The sequence below is a fragment of the Pleurodeles waltl genome, chromosome 6 (genome assembly GCF_031143425.1).
Source record: "Pleurodeles waltl isolate 20211129_DDA chromosome 6, aPleWal1.hap1.20221129, whole genome shotgun sequence".
In the NCBI taxonomy this organism is placed as follows: Eukaryota; Metazoa; Chordata; class Amphibia; order Caudata; family Salamandridae; genus Pleurodeles; species Pleurodeles waltl.
In genome coordinates this window covers 1445919260-1445938436 of record NC_090445.1, presented here as the reverse complement: position 1 = coordinate 1445938436, position 19177 = coordinate 1445919260, and the positions used below count along the sequence as shown (strand labels likewise).

Below are 19177 nucleotides of genomic sequence, written 5' to 3'. Positions count from 1 at the left end.
TTTCCGAGGCTCTTCCGGTTTGCACTGTATTGCATTAATTCACTAATAGTTTCAACGGTTTATGTAAATAATTATTTTGCGAAAGAAAGGGTGCAGGTACCTGAAGCCCTGCTCAGAAGCAAGCGGACAGTGCAATTAAATGTTTGTGTGCCAAATACCAAAGCAAATGTTTAATGCACTACCAGACACTACCCGCCCATTTTTTCACTCTTGCAGGCTCCTGCTCTCTCCCTTTGTGACGGTTTTGCTGTATTTTTCTTCCTCCATCTTTCCTATCTGTACTCTTGTGCTCCGTGGGTTTCTGGTGCAGAGAAATATGTGCCAGCCCCTACAAAAAAGTTGCTGGTGCCCCCTACCAGCATACACCAGCTCAAATTCAGCACTGTTTATGCACCTTGTTTGTTTTGACACCTCTGACTAGTGAAAAGATGGTAGGGTTATGTGACATTTTGGAATAATGTCATATGATGTGTTGAAATTATGATGTCTGTGCTCACACCGTGCTGCCCCTTGATTTGGGGGTGAGACAGTACTTTTTTCTAAGCCATTAGGGACTCTGTCCGTTTTTTGTAAATTTGCTGCACATTTGGGACTTGATCTATTTTTTCCTGATTTTGCTTATTATTGCATTATTTTTGTAACTAATAGACTACGTTGCAATTGATTTCTGTATCTTTGATTGATTTTTATATTTACTGCTGCATTTGCGTATTCTGTTTCCTGTTTCCTGTATTGCATTTCAAATTTCTAAATAAACTTAGTTTTTTACCTAGATTGTTGATCTCAAACTCCTTTTTGTGTCAGTCCTCTCTTATTAACTGTATTTGAATGATATTTTGAATTGTGTGTTTAGAGGCACATTACGTCACAGATTTTAAGGTTAACACCGTTCCCGACCCCCACAAAATCGGGTGTGCCATTGTCATGGAGATTATCTAAGCGATAGCGTGCCCACAGTTTCACACCCCTACAAGTTTGTATGAAAGTTGCCATTTCACTGCCTCGTTTCTCACGTGTTCAAACCCTTTATCAGTAGAGCGGACTGTGAATGCTTGTTTTAGGATTTCAAATTTCCAAGATGTTGAGATGATAAACGTGTTGCATTTTTAATTAATTTTACCTGTTCTTGCTTCAGCTTCCTGCTGCCTGAAAATGGCCTTCCAGGAGCTGTCTACTCGTGTGGACACTCTGCCTCCTCCTGATCTCTGTGAGATGACAGTCCTGCTTCTCGGCTTCCTGAAGGACTCCTATCCACTCTCTATGGCTCTTCTCCAACAGTTCGAGGATAATGAAGGCTATCCTATGCTGGAGAAAATATTGCTTCGGCAAGTACCACAGCTCTGTTTTCTTCTGCTTCACACAGGTGGGAGCAGGACATCAGGTTCATGTCAGGATTTAAGGTGTGGAGTCCCAGGAAAGAGAGAGGAGGAGGTCGGAATGAGAACAGAAGAGTAGAGCAAGTGTTCCAATGAATAGGTGGAGAATAGGAGAGTAATGAAGCGGGAGAGTTAAGTAGGCATTAGAAGGTTGAGCAGATAAGTTGAAGTGAATTTTGAGATATGAGTGCGCGCATCAGAGAAAGAGGAAATATAGGAGTAAGCAGCAATCCAAGAATTGAGGAAAAATGTACTTTAATACTTTAATAGGATCTGTGTGGCTGAATGTGGGGTAAGATGTAGTACTTTGTGAGTCCACATTCCAATAATTCTGTGAACCTGTTCCCTCCTTTACTTCAAAGCCTAGCTTAAAGTTGCAGTTGTGAGTATGATGGATTGTCCATTCTTACAATGGAAGATGACGTGATAAACTGTAGGAGGGTATTTTAGTAGTACAGATCTTTGTCTAAATGAAAAAGATTTAAATACTGTGCTTCCTTTCAGTTGTGAGGAGCATTCCATGTCTGCTGTGACGGAACACCTGGACGAGCTACTCAATTTACTGGCTTATCTCACAACGTGTGGGAAAACCGAACTCAAAGTTGCCAGCAACATTACCCATCCACAGCTTGCTGATTTCCAGAACCAGACTTCCTCAAACTCAGGTACATAATTTTCTAACTCCTGTGCACCTGGGTTCATGAGTGTGGGGAAGTGTGACTTAGTTAATGCTAGGGATGAACTGTTTGGAAAAATATTTTAGTGTTGGATTATGTTTTTGATATTTGACGTTCTAAGGTACAGCAGCCAGTGGGCACAATGTACTGTTTTATATTCTGGCACTCTAGCGTACTCTCATTCATGTGGGGTTCTTGTGATTGTACCCACACTGTTAAAGTTGTACACACATTAATGACTGTTTGGATTTTGCCCACATTAATGGCCTGATTATGAGTGTACCTGTACGTATGTAATGCTTGCTACGTAACCCACACAAGTAGAAGGATTATGATTGTGTCTGTATTGATGGAATGTATGTGTTTGTACCCACGCTGGTGGTTTTCTTGTGGTTGTAGCCACATTAATGGCTTACTTGCAATTTTACCCTCATCAGGGGCACACCTGTGATAGTATCCACTCTATTGGAATGCCTCTGATTTTACACCCCTATAAGAATGAATGTGGTTGTACTCACTTCAGTTGAATGTGTGTAATTGTAATGTTGCTGCTAGGCTGTGCATTTGATGTGCCTTATTAACTCTAAACGGCATATTCTGCTACATTACCCTGATGTAAACAAATACCTTAAATATAGTGCTCAAAATCACCCAGCTTTCTAAGTTTTGTTGGAGCAAAGGAGTCCTCAGTGGATAATTGTTTGCTAAGTTACCAAGAGGTGTAGGGTTACCATTGACTGCAGAGTTGACAGGAAATGTGGGGCAGAAAAGAGTCAACTGTGATTGGCTCTGTTAAAAATTGGGTCTCTTGTTGGCAGAGGTATACACCCTTGTCCAAGAAGGGACCACAATCCTAGTCAGGTAAGTCACAACACAATCAAATCCAAATTATCCTGTGCTCAGCCACTGGTAGCTTGGCGCAGGCAGGCTTAACTGAGAAGGCAATGTAAAGAATGTGTGGAAGAACACATACAGTAACACAGTGAAGACACCACAAAAAGTACTCCACGACAGTTTAGGAAAATAGATAATATTTATCTGAATAAATAAGTTAAAAATACAAAAATCCAATATGTACAAGTCAAGAAATAACTTTTTAAAGGTTTAAAAGAGTTTCATTCGTTAAGAATCAGTGGTTGTATCCTTGTAACACACAGTACCTGGGATGTGTCAAAAATAACACACGGGGCCACAGAGGAGGAGATGTGTTGAAAAATAAGGTGCGGCGTCAGATTTCCTGGCGCAGCACAAGCGATGCATTGTTTCTTTCCAAGCCGCAAGGTGATGCATCGATTTCCAGGAGCGCAGCCTTGGTTCCCCACTGACACCCAGGGACGATTCGTTGAAAATCCTTGATGCGCTGGTAGAAGGAGCAGGTGCTGCGTCGATCCAGTAGGCGATGCAGTGAATTTTCAGGTGCAAGGCAGGTGCTGTGTCGATTTCTGCAGGGGTTGCATCAAGTTTCTGGCACACTGGGATTTTGTTCTCTGTGGTGAAGTCTTTGTGGCACTGAGACTTCTGATGAGGAGGCAAGCTCAATCCAAGCCCTTAAAGGCCCCTTGTGGGGAAGGCAGAGTCAGAGGCCAGCAGGTAGAAGGGCATTAAGCAGGGCAGCAATCCTTCTCAGCAAAACAGTCCAGATGAGTCCTTTGGGCAGCCAGGCAGTCCCTCTGACAAAGTCCAGGTGTAGATCCAGAAGTGTCTGATTTGGTGGGGTCAGAGACCCAGTATATGTACCCAAAAGTGCTTTTGAAGTGGAGGAAACTTCAAAGGCACGTTCCCCTTTCAGCCCAGTCCTGTCTGCCAGGATCCCTGTGGGGGGTTATCAGTCCTCTATTTGAGGGCAGCCCACTGGCCTTTGAAGTATAAGAAAGAGCCCTCCCACCCTTCCTGCCCAGGGAGACCCATTCAGTATGCAGATGAATGCAGATTGACTGAGTGTCCTGTGTTTATGGCTGTCTGGGTGTATGGCACAAGGAGAGCTGTCAATCAGCACAGACCAGATGTGTATTGGAGCCAGGCTGTAAGGCACAGATGACAGTAAGTGTAGAGAAAATGCCCACTTTCTAAAAGTGGCATTTCTCAAATAGTAATTTTAAATCCAACTTCACCAACAAGCGTTATTTTCCATTACTAATATGGCCATACTAAACATGACAAGGCTGCTTTTTTCAAATCAAAATCTACCACTTAAAAGTATATAAGGGCTGTTCTAATACAGGCCTATGAGAGGCGCAGGTCTTACAGTAGTGGAAAACGAATTTGTGAGTTTTCCCCTACCAGGACATGTAAATTAGACAAGTACATGTCCTGCCTTTTACTTGCATAGCACCCTGCTCTATGGGTTACCTAGCGCCTACCTTAGGGGTGACTTATATGTAGAAATAATGAAGTTTAAGGCTTGGCAAGTAGTTTTAAACGCCAAGTCGAAGTGGCAGTGAACCTGCACACACAGGCCTTGCAATGGCAGGCCTGAGACATGGTTAAGGGGCTACCTATGTGGATGGCACAATCAGTGTTGCAGGGCCACTAGTAGCATTTAATGTACCGGCCCTGGGCACCTCTAGTGCACTTTACTAGGGTCTTACATAGTAAATTAAATATGACAATTGGAAATTAATTAATTTCACCATGTTTAGGGGAGAGAGTCCATGCACTTTATCACTGGTCAGCAGTGGTAAAGTGCGCAGAGTCCTAAAACCAGCAAAAACAGGGTCAGAAAAATGAAGGGAAGCAGGCAGAAAGTTGGGAGATGACCACCCTAGAACTGTCGGGTCTAACAGGCTCATATTGATTCAGACTAATGAAAAGATGCTCATCCCGGGTTGGGAAATGCCCTCACTAATGGAGTATCCAAGATCAGCACATGGTAGCTGGTTATTTGGAATAAGCAGAGTGTAGTGAGTCTCCTGTGGTTGCTTAATCTTAACATGCAGTAGAATTTTGGATTTCACCTTCTTTCTTCTAAATTGTACCCTAGAGAGAAGCAGCACAGAACATAAACATCTCCTGGTGGCCAGAGTGGTTTTGTTAGGCACAATGCTAAGTTTTGTGTTGATTTGTGGCAAAGAAATTAGTCAAGTGATAGATTAAATTCAGCATGCTTTCCATTGAAAGGATATATACACAACACATTGGTCAAAAGGGGCAAACATTGAGCACCTGAAACAAGAGCTGCACAGGATAATGTCATTCCAGAGCATTATCCCCGAATTCCGCCATAGATTTAGTTTTGATGTGGCTGAAGATATTCTACTGGAGAAGCTGTGGACTGGAACCAGCTGTCAAACTTCTAATGAGACTCCCCAGTTGTTCAATCAACTGTAAAGTTATTTCGCAAAAATGATCATTTATTTTTAGTACATATCAGTTATTCAGGTTGTACTTCCTTTGTGTTCCTGCTTAAAGCGCTGTAGCCTGGCAGTGGTTTGGAAGCTGACTTAGGAGTTAATTAAGATGATAAAATAGAGCCGGAGCAAACATTGTGTTCTTTGCTTTACAAACAGCTAACTGAAAACCCTTCGCCTCCCCAATAACACCTCCACCCTTTACCTTTGGCCTTCCACGAAAGCAAAGGCTGTTGGCTGATCTTGCCTTTTAATTTAGAGTTTAACCTGTGGGAGAAATGATGGCAATGTGTGTGTCGTATTTGTAGTGACAAATGCACTTTTTGTTGCAAAGCTGTTTTTCCTAAAGGCCTAGCCTTGTGTTTTTAAAAAACGATTTTCTATGTTGTCCTTATTTTGGGTCTCTACTTAACAAACTGAATTCCATCAGTCACTTTAGGTGACAGCAAAGCCGTCGGCAAACACCTCTTGTTACCTATCCTTTAAAATATGTCTCTGGTTCCGTCCATAGTACTGTTTCCTGCCCATCTCATACTATGGCTTGTTTGCTGTATCATTCTGCCTTCTGTGAAGTAATGCACTACAATGCCAGAGAGACCATAGACTCATCACACATAAATTATCTATCTCATATATATGCATTGTATAAAGAAAGAAAGCCACTTTTTTCACTTCAGCATGTTTGATCATCAATCGTGTTTGTGTTTTCCCTGTGTTTTTTTAAATTGTTCTTTACCCTGTGTGTTTTTATTGACTTCTCATTTGTTTATTTTCCGAAGCTTTTTTCAGTTGAATGAATAGTCCTGTTGTTTTTTCAAAGTATCTCTTAGCGCTTTTCCAGTGCTTGTTAGGTTTGGAAAGGAAGGCTTAAGTAAGGTTAGGTGATTTAAGAAAACTGGGGATCCGTGTCTTCCCTACTAGCTGTAATGGGGGGCTCGCGTTTGATGGAGTCAAGAGAACTCGCTCAACTTTTTTTTGCCACCCACTCTCAGCACCATATTCTCAAGCAGACTCCCTCATAAATAGTCAAAACAATTCAGAGTGACAGTGTTTTACCCTTGTTCTTAGTTTAGATCCTAGAAGGGCTTAGGCCTGATAGAGCGAACCGTAGTAACAATTTACCTGTGTTCGGACGCTCTTTAGGCCGATGAATCTTTTGACTAAGTGGGAACTCTCTGTACTCTTAATCGATCAATCGCATCAAATCAATAATCAATAACGAACATAAGCAATACCTTGATCAACATAACACTTAATGATTAATCCAGAATACATTTCGGCGAACCCTGACCTTTCAGCCAGGAATAACCACACCAGTTTATTGCAAAGTTAGTGAATTTATTTCCCTATATTAACAAAGCTAGCACAATATAAATGTGTCTCAACACCAAATGATAAACATATATGAACATTAATAGCTGTCCATAACGTCGAAACAAGTGTAATCTATGTAGCATTTGAATCACAAGGCATTCGATAATAGCAATGCAAAGCACTAATACGATAATCTGTAATGAACTAATTGCGTACATTTAGTCAGCATAACAAGATCTCAAATTGCATCGTGTGACATATGGAATCCTCATCTAACCACAAATTAGCATCGGCATGTGGGACTTCATGCAAAAACAATTTAGCAACATAAATTTAGAAAACTCCTAGATAGGGACCTTATCAAAATCAGCAGTTGGCTACCTAAAAGAAACACAATGCAATTTTACAATTTCCTTTCATATTTACCAATTACGATCAGCATACAAGGAAGTCTTCATCTCACAGGTACCGTTTCTCGATCAGCATGGGACGGGGCAAAGGGGCAGGGGTGAACGGGGCAATTGCCTCACGGCGGCAAGGTAAAACTACTACTTCATGCAAAGGGACAAATCAAAGTTAAAGTCTCTAGGGCAAGAATCATTAAAGTCTCTTTCTCTTGATTAGAGAAAGCATCAAAGTCTCTCAAAATGGCGTCGCAGCAAAGTGGTCCATAATAGCTACGAAGTCTGCAAAATGCCGGGTATCGAGCTGGTAATGGCCGCAAAAGGCTCAATGGCTACCTTCTTCTCGTGCACCTGGGTTTTATAGACAACAGTTCGAGTCCAGTAGGGTCTCCCATTGGAGGGTTCATAGGTTAGCTTCAAATTGTCCAATCAAAAACGACAGTTCTCAAGCTTTCACTTAAGCATACATTATCCTTGGAGATGGGTACGCAAGTTGCAACATTGTCTATCAATTAGCTCACTTTCAGAGCCTCCATTGTCCGCACCTGCAAGTCGACCTTGAATTAAAGAGAAAATATGCCAGGCTGGCACGAAACTTTAAGATAAGCATGTGAACAGTTTCTGTGGAAAAATACAGCTTCAAGCAGAAATACACGTTTAATAGCACATTGGAAAAAATACGAACATCTAAACCGTGAGACCAGGCCACTAGGCCAAAGCCTCCTCTAAAGTAATGCTAAGCTAACGCATTTCAAACAAGCAAATCGTAGCACACGTTTATGATTATGTCGGATTAGTGCAATTCTAATACACCACGTTATATAAAGCACGCGTATAAATGTTGGCAAACTACTCTGAGGGCACATTTTGTCCCCGTACAATCTTTATTAGTTCGGTTAATGTCACACATGATTATTTCACACTACGTTTATGCGTTAATAAATCAAAACCTTCATTTTCTGCTTCATCAATCCCTCCTCTGGTGACTACTTGTCATCACACAAATTAAGCCCACAAATTTTATTCCATTAAAATTCTGTCAGTTCCCTTTTCCTTTTAGTTCCCCTAGTTTGCGCTTTGTATTCTTCTGCCATTCTTTTCATAATTTTCTCCTCCTTTCTTCTTTTAATTCTTTCCATAATCATTATTATTCCCCTTTTTATTCCCCAAATTCCGAATACACAAATTATTACTATTAAAATTCCCTCTATTATTTTTAGCAATATTCCATTCCAAATTCCCCCAATCCAATGTCCCACTGAAGCAAGTCCTTTTCCAACCTTCTCCCACACTCCTGGTTCTTTCAGTTCCTTCAAATCTGCACTTTCTTTTGTTAGATTAGCAAGCATAGTTTTAATTTTCACACTATTGTCAGGTATATAGGTATAACAGTGTCTTGCACCAAGCATTTTGCAAACACCACCATCCTTTGCTAAAAGAATGTCTAAAGCAAGCCTATTTTGAAGAGTCATAGCTCTTTCTGCTGCAAGTTCAGCATCTATCAGGATTATAGCACCTGAAAACTTTGTCAACATGTTATCCACTATAGTAGACAACTTTCTTATTTTGATGGAATTCAGCACAACTCCCAATGAAGGAATCATTGCTCCAAATATATCACCTACCACAGCAGCTGCGGTCTCTCTCTTCTGGATACGATGGGATCCAGATGTCTTTTGAATCATCGATAGGTCATCCAGTTGATAAACCTTTGGGAACACTATACCCAAATAACATCTCCCCCACCATCCCTTTGGAAGACGATAATAGGCATTATATCCACAAATGTAATATACACCTGGAATGACAGGGTCAAGTCCATCCATCATGAATGTCCATTTGGCCTTAAAGATAAACGTGTGTTTACACTCACTCGCCCCTACAAAAATGTTGTCATAATAAGATTCACCTCGATATATACAAAATTTCCCTACATGCCAAGCATCTAAAGCAATTTTCCCTTGTGTCTTTATTGCAGCAAAATCATAATTATCTACTTAAGTCCTCTTATGTAACTCCTTTTCTAATTTCGCCTTCATTTGTGCCCTTCTATCATCTGTGCGATCTAAAAAGCTTATTTCTACTGCAGAGAGTGAGCAGGTAAGATTTTCCCTATGAGCGTGAGCCGTTTCAAAAGGTAGCATTGGCTCGAAAAATTCCCTCATAATTTTAGCATCCCAATCTTTTGCAGTCTGGCTTAGCTGCGCTATTATAGGAACATAAGCAAAGGTAACATCATAATTTGAGTAAAAATACTGTATGTTAGTTTGACCATAAAATCTAGACATTACTATACTACATGTAATCCCGTATGTAAGAGGCATGTGGTGATATGTCACCCCTTCCTTCACTGATGTCGGTATCTGGGTACACACATAACAATCTTTCGCATCCATTGTCTCAACATATTCTGTTAGTAAGCGATAGAAAACGTTATACGAAAGCTCTTTCCTATCATGCAAGAGTCTCTCATCCAATGCTAGCCTTTTCAATGCAGTTAGTTCAGTGACAGTAACAGGAGCAATAGTAGAAGCAGCAATAGTCTCATTCTCACCCTTTCCATGCATTCCAAGCACAATTGCCATTATTATTAGTACACATGTTACTACCAAGCTTATACACACATATTTACAATATTTCTTTCTATTGTTTTGCGTCATGATCTGTATAGAATCAGAGAGCTAGAAGCACTTATAAATGATACTTATTTAGCAATTCAGTTACAAAGCTGAGCGAGCGCAATGTTCACACCGTCTTCTTCAAGAGGCCAAGTCACTTATCGGTTAGCAGCATGTGTCTCAATTCGGCAATAACTCAGTCTTTATCGGTTTAGCAAATGTCTCATCCGGTTTAGCAATGTCTCAGCTGGTTGTTTGTTTCACGTTAGATTGTAGCAAGCAATATCATTTATCACCCTTTCAATCAACACTGTCCATAAAACTTTTCTTTTCTATTGGTATCTCTTCCTCTTCTTCGTTCTCGATGCTTAGAGATACAAACTCGTCAGTCCAATCGTCATTGACTGCATATGCCCATTCAGGACCAGAATATCTTCTGTTCGGTATCCTTTTCCTTTTCAATTTTGCTTCTCTTTTCGATTCTGCCTCGCTGGTACTTTCCTCTTTTGTCAAGTCCTTTTCTTCACTCGAGGTTGGTACCACGACAGACACTTCTTTTCTTTTCTCTTTTACTTTTGGCCTTTCTCCGTCGTTCAAACCTTCTCCAGACCTTTGTTTTACTGGTGATATACTTAATCTCCTTTTTGCACCATGTCCATTTGATGGACCTGCGACCTTTTCTGTAGAGGTTTGAACTTTTTAGTTCTGCTCTGCCTTGTCCCCTCCTTCAGGGGAATCGATCACGTTCTCTTTTTCTTTTTCTGTATCGTCTGTTTCTGGGAAAGCCCCCTTCTGATCAGGCTCTCCTGCTTTTTCACCTTTTTCGAGCCCTTCGTCGCCGTTACTTTCGTCAGGCTCTGTGTCACTTTCGGCTGCTTCAGGTTCTTTGTCACCTTCAGCTGCTTCAGGCTTTTTGCTACCCTCAGCTGCTTCAGGCTCTTTGTCACCTGCAGCTTCTTCGTCGCTGTCTGAACTTTCTCCTTGGTCTTCCCCAAGTGAGTCGCACTCTTCGTTCTCCAATAGTATCTCTCTCTCTCCTACTTCTGCCTGTCCGTTTTCAGTTCGGTTTTGTTCTGTCTCAGCGCTCGGCACTGTTTTATCAGGCACTGGCAATTTCAGCGCTTCAACTTCCTCATCTGTGGGACACAACACCTTCTTTGTGTGACTGGCGTGAATCCAGTTGGGAACCCCCGCACACTTCACAGCGGTAGTTGTCGTCAGGATCACTTGGAAAGGGCCTTTCCAACGGGGTTCCAGACACGACTTCCTCACGTGCTTCTTTACTACGACCCAGTCACCTGCTTTCAGTGCGTGTCCTGGACCTTGGATCGGTGGCAAGGTGGTTGCTTCCACCTGGTGAGAGAAAGAGCGAACCACGTCAGCCAGTCCTTTGCAGTAGTCTAACACCATATCATCTGTAATATTCAAAAGCGCGTTTGCGGGAACTGCAGGAAGTCTCATAGCCCTGCCCATGAGAATTTCGTGCGGAGACAATCCAGTTTTTCTATCAGGAGTGTTTCTCATTGACATTAGCACTAAGGGCAATGCGTCAGGCCATTTCAAATTTGTCGATGCACATATTTTCGCCATTCTTGATTTCAGTGTACCATTCATCTGCTCAACCAGTCCTGATGCTTCAGGGCGATAGCTACAATGCAGTTTCTGCTCAATGTTCAGCGCTTCGCAAAGTAACTTTATCACCTCGTTGTTGAAGTGACTTCCCCTGTCTGATTCTAAAGAGATCGGGAATCCGAAACGTGGTATCAACTCTCTCAATAATAGCTTGGCAACTGTAAGGCTGTCATTTCTACGTGTGGGGTATGCTTCTATCCAGTGACTAAAAATGCACACAATCACCAACACATATTTCAGACCTCCATGCACAGGCATCTCAATGAAGTCCATCTGCATACGACTAAAAGGACCGCTTGCCCTACCAATGTGACTCGCGTTCACAACTGTTCCCTTTCCTGGGTTCATCTGCTGGCAAGTGACACATCGATGGCAAACTGCTTCTGCAGCTTGACGAAATCTGGGGTTAAACCAATCAGTTTTGAACAATCTTATCATGGCATCTCTCCCTAGGTGAGCTTGCCCATGATAGAACCGCGCAAGCTGTGATAAGAGACTATTTGGCAAAACAAATTTTCCCTCATCTGAAACCCATAACTCGTCTTGTCTCTTTATACATTGTGATTTAATCCAGGAATCTCTTTCATCCTCTCTGACATTATTCTGTAGTGCTTTTAGTTCCTCTATTGTATCTACGACCTTCAAGGCAAATGCTTCAGCTGGTTCGAGTTCCGGCTCACTTATTGAGTTCCATTCATCTCTGAGTAATATACAGTTCAAGGCACAAAATCTTGCGACTTGATCCGCATATGCATTTCCCAGAGAAACATAGTCCTGTCCTTTCGTGTGAGCACTGCACTTTACCACTGCAACTTCAGCTGGTACTTGAATGGCATGTAACAATTCCCTTATTCTTTCCCCGTTCTTCACTGGGGACCCTGAAGAAGTCAGGAAACCTCTCTGTGACCATAGTTGTCCAAAGTCATGCACAATCCCAAACCCGTATTGGCTATCAGTGTAAATGGTGACTTTCATCAATGCAGACAGTTGACATGCTCTGGTAAGGGCTACAAGTTCTGCTACTTGTGCAGAATAGACTCCTTGGAGCCATCCCGCTTCCAAGACCCCTGTTACAGTGCATACAGCGTATCCTGCTTTCAAAATCCCCATCCCGTCTCTTAGACATGATCCATCAACAAAAAGAATTTGGTCATTTTCATCAAGTTTAGTATCCCTAATGTCCGGTCGGGGTTTTGTGCAAAATTCAGTCACCTGAAGGCAGTCATGCTCGACGTCTTCAGCGTTCTCAATTTCGGCATTTTCTCCAGGAAGCAAGGTAGCTGGATTCAACGTAGTGCACCTTTTCAGCTGCACATTCGGTGAGCCCAGAATAATCGTTTCATACCTTGTGAGTCTTGCTCCAGTCATGTGTTGCGTTCGGGAGCGGGTCAAAAGTATCTCAACTGAGTGAGGGACCATGACTGTTACTGGGTGTCCCATCACTATTCCTTCACTCTGAGTGAGGCTGATACCAACTGCTGCTACGGCGCGCAAACACCCTGGGAGTGCTGCTGCGACCGTATCCAAAGTAGCTGAAAAATACGCTACTGGTCTGTTTACGCCACCATGGGCTTGAGTCAAGACAGACAAAGAACATGCATCACGTTCATGGCAAAACAATGTGAAAGGCTTTGTGTAATCAGGCATACCTAAAGCTGGAGCCCTGCACATTCATTCTTTCAGTTCAACAAAAGCATCCATCTCATCTCCTTTCAGCTCAATTTGATCCAAGGCATCCTTCTGGGTCAGTTTCAGTAAAGGCTTCGCTAGAGTCGAGAAGTTGGGAATCCACTGGCGACAGTAGCCCACCATTCCCAAGAACTTCCTCACCTCCTTTCTCGTCTTGGGCGGACTCATTTGAAGTACACTCGTTATTCTTTCCTTCATTATTCTCCGTGACCCTTTCTCTATTTGGTGACCCAAGTATTTCACTTTCTTCTGACAGAACTGTAATTTGGAAGGAGACACCTTGTGTCCATTCCTTCCCAAATGGTTCAACAGAGCAATGGTATCGGCTGTACAGCCACTTTCTGTCTTTGATGCAACCAGTAAGTCGTCAATGTACTGTACCAGGGTTGACTCGAATGGCAACTCTAACTCTTCCAAGTCTTTCTTTAGAACCTGATTGAAGATTGACGGTGATTCAGAAAACCCTTGAGGAATTCGACACCAACTGTACACTCTGTCTAGGAATTTGAAACAAAAGAGAAATTGGCTGTCCTCATGAAGAGGCACAGAAAAGAATGCTTGTGACAAATCGATGACTGAGAACCACTCAGCATCGCAAGGGATCTGAAACATTATCACAGCTGGATTCGGTACAACAGGGCAACATTTGACTATGATGTCATTTATTTTCCTCAAGTCTTGCACAAGTCGGACCTTTCCACTTGGCTTTATTAGTCCCATTATTGGTGAATTACATGGACTGCTTAACACTTCTTTTAGTACCCCCTGTTTCACAAATTCGTCAATGAGTTGGGCAACTTTCATGAGGGTATCTTGTGGCATGTGGTATTGTGGGGTCTGGGGAAAGATTGCATTGGGCTTTACAGTCACTTTCACTGGTTCCACTCCTTTCATCAATCCCACCTCTTTCCCTGTCATGTCCCACACTTCCTTTCCGACTGTCTCCCGTAATTCGGCTGGAATATCTTCTTCAGTTATCATCGGGAAAAGGCAAATCAGAGGATACTCTTCATCGACCGTTTCCATCTCATCCCCCTCTACACTGTCCTCTTCTTCCCCATCACTGCTCGTCTGGATTGTTATTCCTTCGTTCGAACACATGATCGAACATCCCAGCTTGCACAATAGGTCTCTCCCTAACAGTGCTATTGGGCTTGAATCACATATCACAAACTGATGCAGCCCTTGATAGTTACCGATGCTGACTGGTACCGGATCTGTTATTGGGTTCGTCAGGTGCCTGTTTGCTACTCCCACCACTTGAACTGTCCTCCCTGAGAGTGGCAAATTTGGTACTTCACTGCTCTTAACAGTTGAACGTGTGGCTCCCGTGTCCACCAAGAATGAAACACGATGACCCATTACTCTTCCCTCTACGTACGGACCCTTTTGATCAACTTCTAAGGATGCTGCAAGCACACAATCTCCTTCTTCTTCTGAGCTTTCACTCTCCCATACATTGTTTATTCCACTCTCACTGTGTAATGGGAACTGTTGTACGGTGCCATTTGTACTCATTACCTGTCCCGAGACCTGTGGAGGAACCATCACTTGCTGCTGACTCATTGGTGCCAAAGGTATTTGCATTTGCTGATTAGGTACCATGGGTAACTGCTGTTGCATCGGCTGCATTTGCGTCATCTGCATACGAGGCATCTGCATCTGCTGCGGCTGCATAGGTTGTAATCCCTGCAATTGATTTATGGTCTGAAAATTTGGGCTTGGACCTCTCATTTTCGGTCCTCTCATTGTCTGAAATGCATTGACATCATTGTTTTGCTGACCAACACCTGCACCTGCACCTGCACCTTCCTGCACCACCATCGGGCACTCGCGTTTCCAATGACCTACAATTCTGCACGCGTGACACGGCATCACTTTCTTCATTGCCTGCACACCCGTCACAACAGTGTTTAAATCCGGACCGTTATTCACAAAACCTCCTCTGCCTCTCGCCTGTGGCTGAAACGCCATGTTTCCCTGCAACTGCGGCTGCGGTACCTGCTGTTGGAACCCTTGCATCCCTTGCAAACCTTGCAGACCTTGCAAACCTGTCTGAGCTGCTTTAAGTTGCATCATCATCACCTTCTCTTTCAGCTTCTTCTGTTTCACCTCAATTTCGTCGCTACAGTATTTCGCGTAAGTCAAGACCTCGTCAATCGGTTTAGACTGCCATCAAATCAAATGTGACTTTATCATTTGACTTATCTCTGGTCTCAACCCTTCCACAAATCTAAACACAAAATGAAGCATATCCTTCGCCTCAATTGTTTCCGTGCCACTGTAGTTCTTAAACGCCTTCAACAACCTCTCATAGTAACTATGAATCGATTCTTTAGCCTCTTGGGCAGTTCGATCAATCTTCTGCCAATCCACATTTTTCGCGGCAACCTTCGTCTTCAAATGCTCAATCACTTTATAGTACAAGCTCATCACCATAGGTGATGGTGCACCCGTCTCCCTGTCTCTCTCTGGTTCACTTGTCGGCCAACCTACAGCTCTTTTGCAATCCTCCCACAAGTCTGCCGGAACCACGATCTCAAAGAGAGTGTTCAGGTCTTCCCAGAGACATTTTGCAAGCTTCACAAACCTATCAGTCTGTTGATACCATTCAATCGGCTTCTCTCTCAGTTTGGGAAAATCATCCGTGAATGACTGAATGTCGCTTCTGTGCCATGGTACATGTATTAATTTTCCCCCTGCTGTCTCCCTCATTGGTAACATGGTTACTGTCTCGCTGCTCTGCGGTCTTTTCTCGTTATGCTCTGTAGCACTGTCCCTCCTCTTTTCCTTCCTCTTTACCCATCTGCTTTCCCACTTGTCTAAGCACCTCCACACTTGTGCACTCTGTAGCAATTCTCTGAGGTGTGTCTTCATGCCTGCTGACCTCATGTGTTCAAAATCTGTGGTCCCAAAATCCAACCTGTAGCTTCTGCTCAAGTGTTTCGTCTTGCCTATGTCAATCCCGTTTCTGTCCGCTACTTCCTGCAAACTTTTATGTACCTTGTTCACTTCTTTCGTGATCTTTGGACATAGGTACCTCAGCTCCTCTTCCGTGTAGGACTCTAACCTATTCACACCCATATTCCCTTCCACCAATTCTTGTGCTTCCATGTTCAGCCTCATCCTATTCAAGTAATCTTCTCCTTTCCCACTGGCTGAACTTTGTGTGGAATTCAAGCTGTTGAACCACTGTGTCAGCTGTTGCGCATTTACCCCCATCAGTGTAGCATTCACATCGACTGCCATTGATGGTTGCGGCAACTTTTCAGTATTCGATGTTAAAGGTATTATCAGTGGGGGACTCGACCTCACCAGTGTAGACTGAGCACATATGGGACTAAACTCCATCAAGGATCCAGATCCATTTGGCTGAGCCGCTATAGGAGTTATCCCTGGAGTGTTTTCTATGCACCTCCTTTCGGTCCCATTCTGCAGCATCGATCCCTGACTGCTCATGCCTAAGTTAGGCTGACTATACAAAGGTACCGGTGGACCTACAGTAATGGGTAGTGATATCGCGTCTGGGTTCTGTCCATTTCCCATGTTCTGAGGCATGTTCATTCCCATATTATGGGACATCATTGCCGGCATGCCCATCTGACTCCCCGTCATCTGAGCATGTGCGTTTCCTCCCTGCATCTGCTTTTGAGGCATCATAAACTGAGTTGATTCAGCCTGTGTCATTGTTGGATTGTGACCATTCTGTACTCCCCTTACGGTTTGTTCTAGAACCATTCCTCCACTATTGTCACTGCTGTAGTACCCTGGCATCTGCGGTTGATAATTTTCTGCTGGTTTCATTATGGGCACATCTGGATATATTCTCCTAACCTGCGGTATCTGCGGGGTGAACAGTAAACTCGGGTCCTTAGATCCCGATGACGCTCCTGAACTCTGGGTTTCACTGATCTGTACCGGTGCCGGAGGGGCAGAACTGGTACTTGGACCTTGTCCATTCTCCGCATAAGGTGGTGGACGGTCGTTCAGCAATTGCATTATTAACTCCTCATCCTCTAACTCCTCTTCTCTTCTCAATTTTTCCTCGTCCTCTCTATCCTTGGAACACTTCCTGTCTGTCTTACAGGTAGCTTTCTTACCTGTCTCCTCTTCTTCCTTAGTAATTGCAGGAAACAATTTTATCCCCTGCAATACATCTGACCTCCACACCTTCTGCGCATTATCCCACCTAGCATCCGCTAGTGTTTTTTCTACCTTCCTCATCCTTGTTTCAAACTTATTCTTCTGTTGCTGTCTAGCCATTAATTCCCAGATCGCTAGAGCCTCAAACTGTGCTGGCCTCGGAGGCACCTTCATGTCATACATCGTGAATCTCAAATTCTCTAGGATCCTTATATTGAATGTCCCATGTATCGGGAACGCTACGCTCCCATGTTTCTCTGTCAGTTTGTGCCATTGCTTTAGCCAAAGACACGGAGCTACCCCTTTTTCCTCCATTACAATGTAAGCTGGAGTACCTTCGGGCGGCGTCTCCTCTCCTACGCTCACTTTAATGTAAGACTCCCCCTTCATCGCACTCCTAAATGCTTTAAGGAATTTCATTTTCTCGTCTTTTATTTCACAAAGTTTATAATCAATAGGTCACTTTTATTCCACAAAATTTGTAATCAATAGGTGACTTTAATTCCCGGAATACTCTTCGCCTGCCTTTCCCCTTCCAAACGAGCCCCACGGACTGCGTCCAATCCGTGCGCGACCCTTGTCTCCAACCAACCTATCCCAGCGCGGCTCCTAGTGACGTCACACTCACACACACTGCGGCTGACAAAGCCTCGCGGCTAGTCTTCCTTCATTCAGCTCCTCCCGTAACAACTTCTTGCATGTATCGCGAGCTACCAAAAACTAAAACAGATCTGTCGGTTTACTACAGGAAGGGTAACACGATCGCTTCAGGACCTTAGGGACCTTTCACTAGCCTCGGCCGCTATTCCGTCTTTCTCAGTCCCCACGTTTGCAAGCAAATCTGACCTGCAGATCTACTCTCAACTTGTCAATGATCTGTTCTAGTGCACTTAGAATCTTGTCAGAGCCCGAAGTCGAAGTTTCTTTCACTCCCTAACACACGTACCGACTTGTTGACCACGCCCGATCAACCTACTAAACCGCCCAGACCACAACATGGATCAACATACTCCGGAGTCTCTTGACCTCGCAGGGCCCGTCTCAACAACAACCACGTGGACCTTTTTATGCACAAAGCGCCACACGCACATGAAGTTCGACGACTTCCCTACTCTCACACTCGGAGCCGCACCTCCGCTGTTTCTATGAAGTTCGACGACTTCACTACTTCTACACTCGGAGTCGCACCTCCGCTATCCTCTAAAAAGAAAAAATCCTCGCAACCTTTTCACACACCCTGCGGCAATAAGCTGTGCAAGCGCAAAACCCTAACTTCACTCATACCATCACTAGTACCGCCAACGCTGTTTCCACACCTCCGTTCTCTCCATTCGCAAGCTCCGAGATCCCGGGAAAGTCGCGGTGGACCTAGCCCATCATCATTCTGTCAATCAGTTTTATCCAAAAAAATCTAATTCAACTTCTCGAATGAGGCCTCAAAAATGCGTAACCGTTAATTCAACACCATGTACTCTAATAGTACAGGGTCCCAAAAGACGAAACCGTCCTCTGCTACCATCTACTGATAGAGCGAACCGTAGTAACAATTTACCTGTGTTCGGACGCTCTTTAGGCCGATGAATCTTTTGACTAAGTGGGAACTCTCTGTACTCTTAATCGATCAATCGCATCAAATCAATAATCAATAACGAACATAAGCAATACCTTGATCAACATAACACTTAATGATTAATCCAGAATACATTTCGGCGAACCCTGACCTTTCAGCCAGGAATAACCACACCAGTTTATTGCAAAGTTAGTGAATTTATTTCCCTATATTAACAAAGCTAGCACAATATAAATGTGTCTCAACACCAAATGATAAACATATATGAACATTAATAGCTGTCCATAACGTCGAAACAAGTGTAATCTATGTAGCATTTGAATCACAAGGCATTCGATAATAGCAATGCAAAGCACTAATACGATAATCTGTAATGAACTAATTGCGTACATTTAGTCAGCATAACA

General features: G+C 43.3%; 1 protein-coding gene across 2 annotated transcripts in view; it reads left to right on the top strand.

The window, feature by feature from the left end:
• WDFY4 (WDFY family member 4) overlaps positions 1–19177 on the top strand; it is a 778336-nt gene that overhangs the window by 155291 nt on the left and 603868 nt on the right. For both annotated transcript variants that reach the window (XM_069240880.1, XM_069240879.1), the window contains exons 8-9: positions 1136–1325; positions 1881–2041. In XM_069240880.1, the coding sequence (XP_069096981.1) occupies positions 1136–1325; positions 1881–2041 (351 nt within the window). The remainder of the gene's footprint in view (positions 1–1135; positions 1326–1880; positions 2042–19177) is intronic.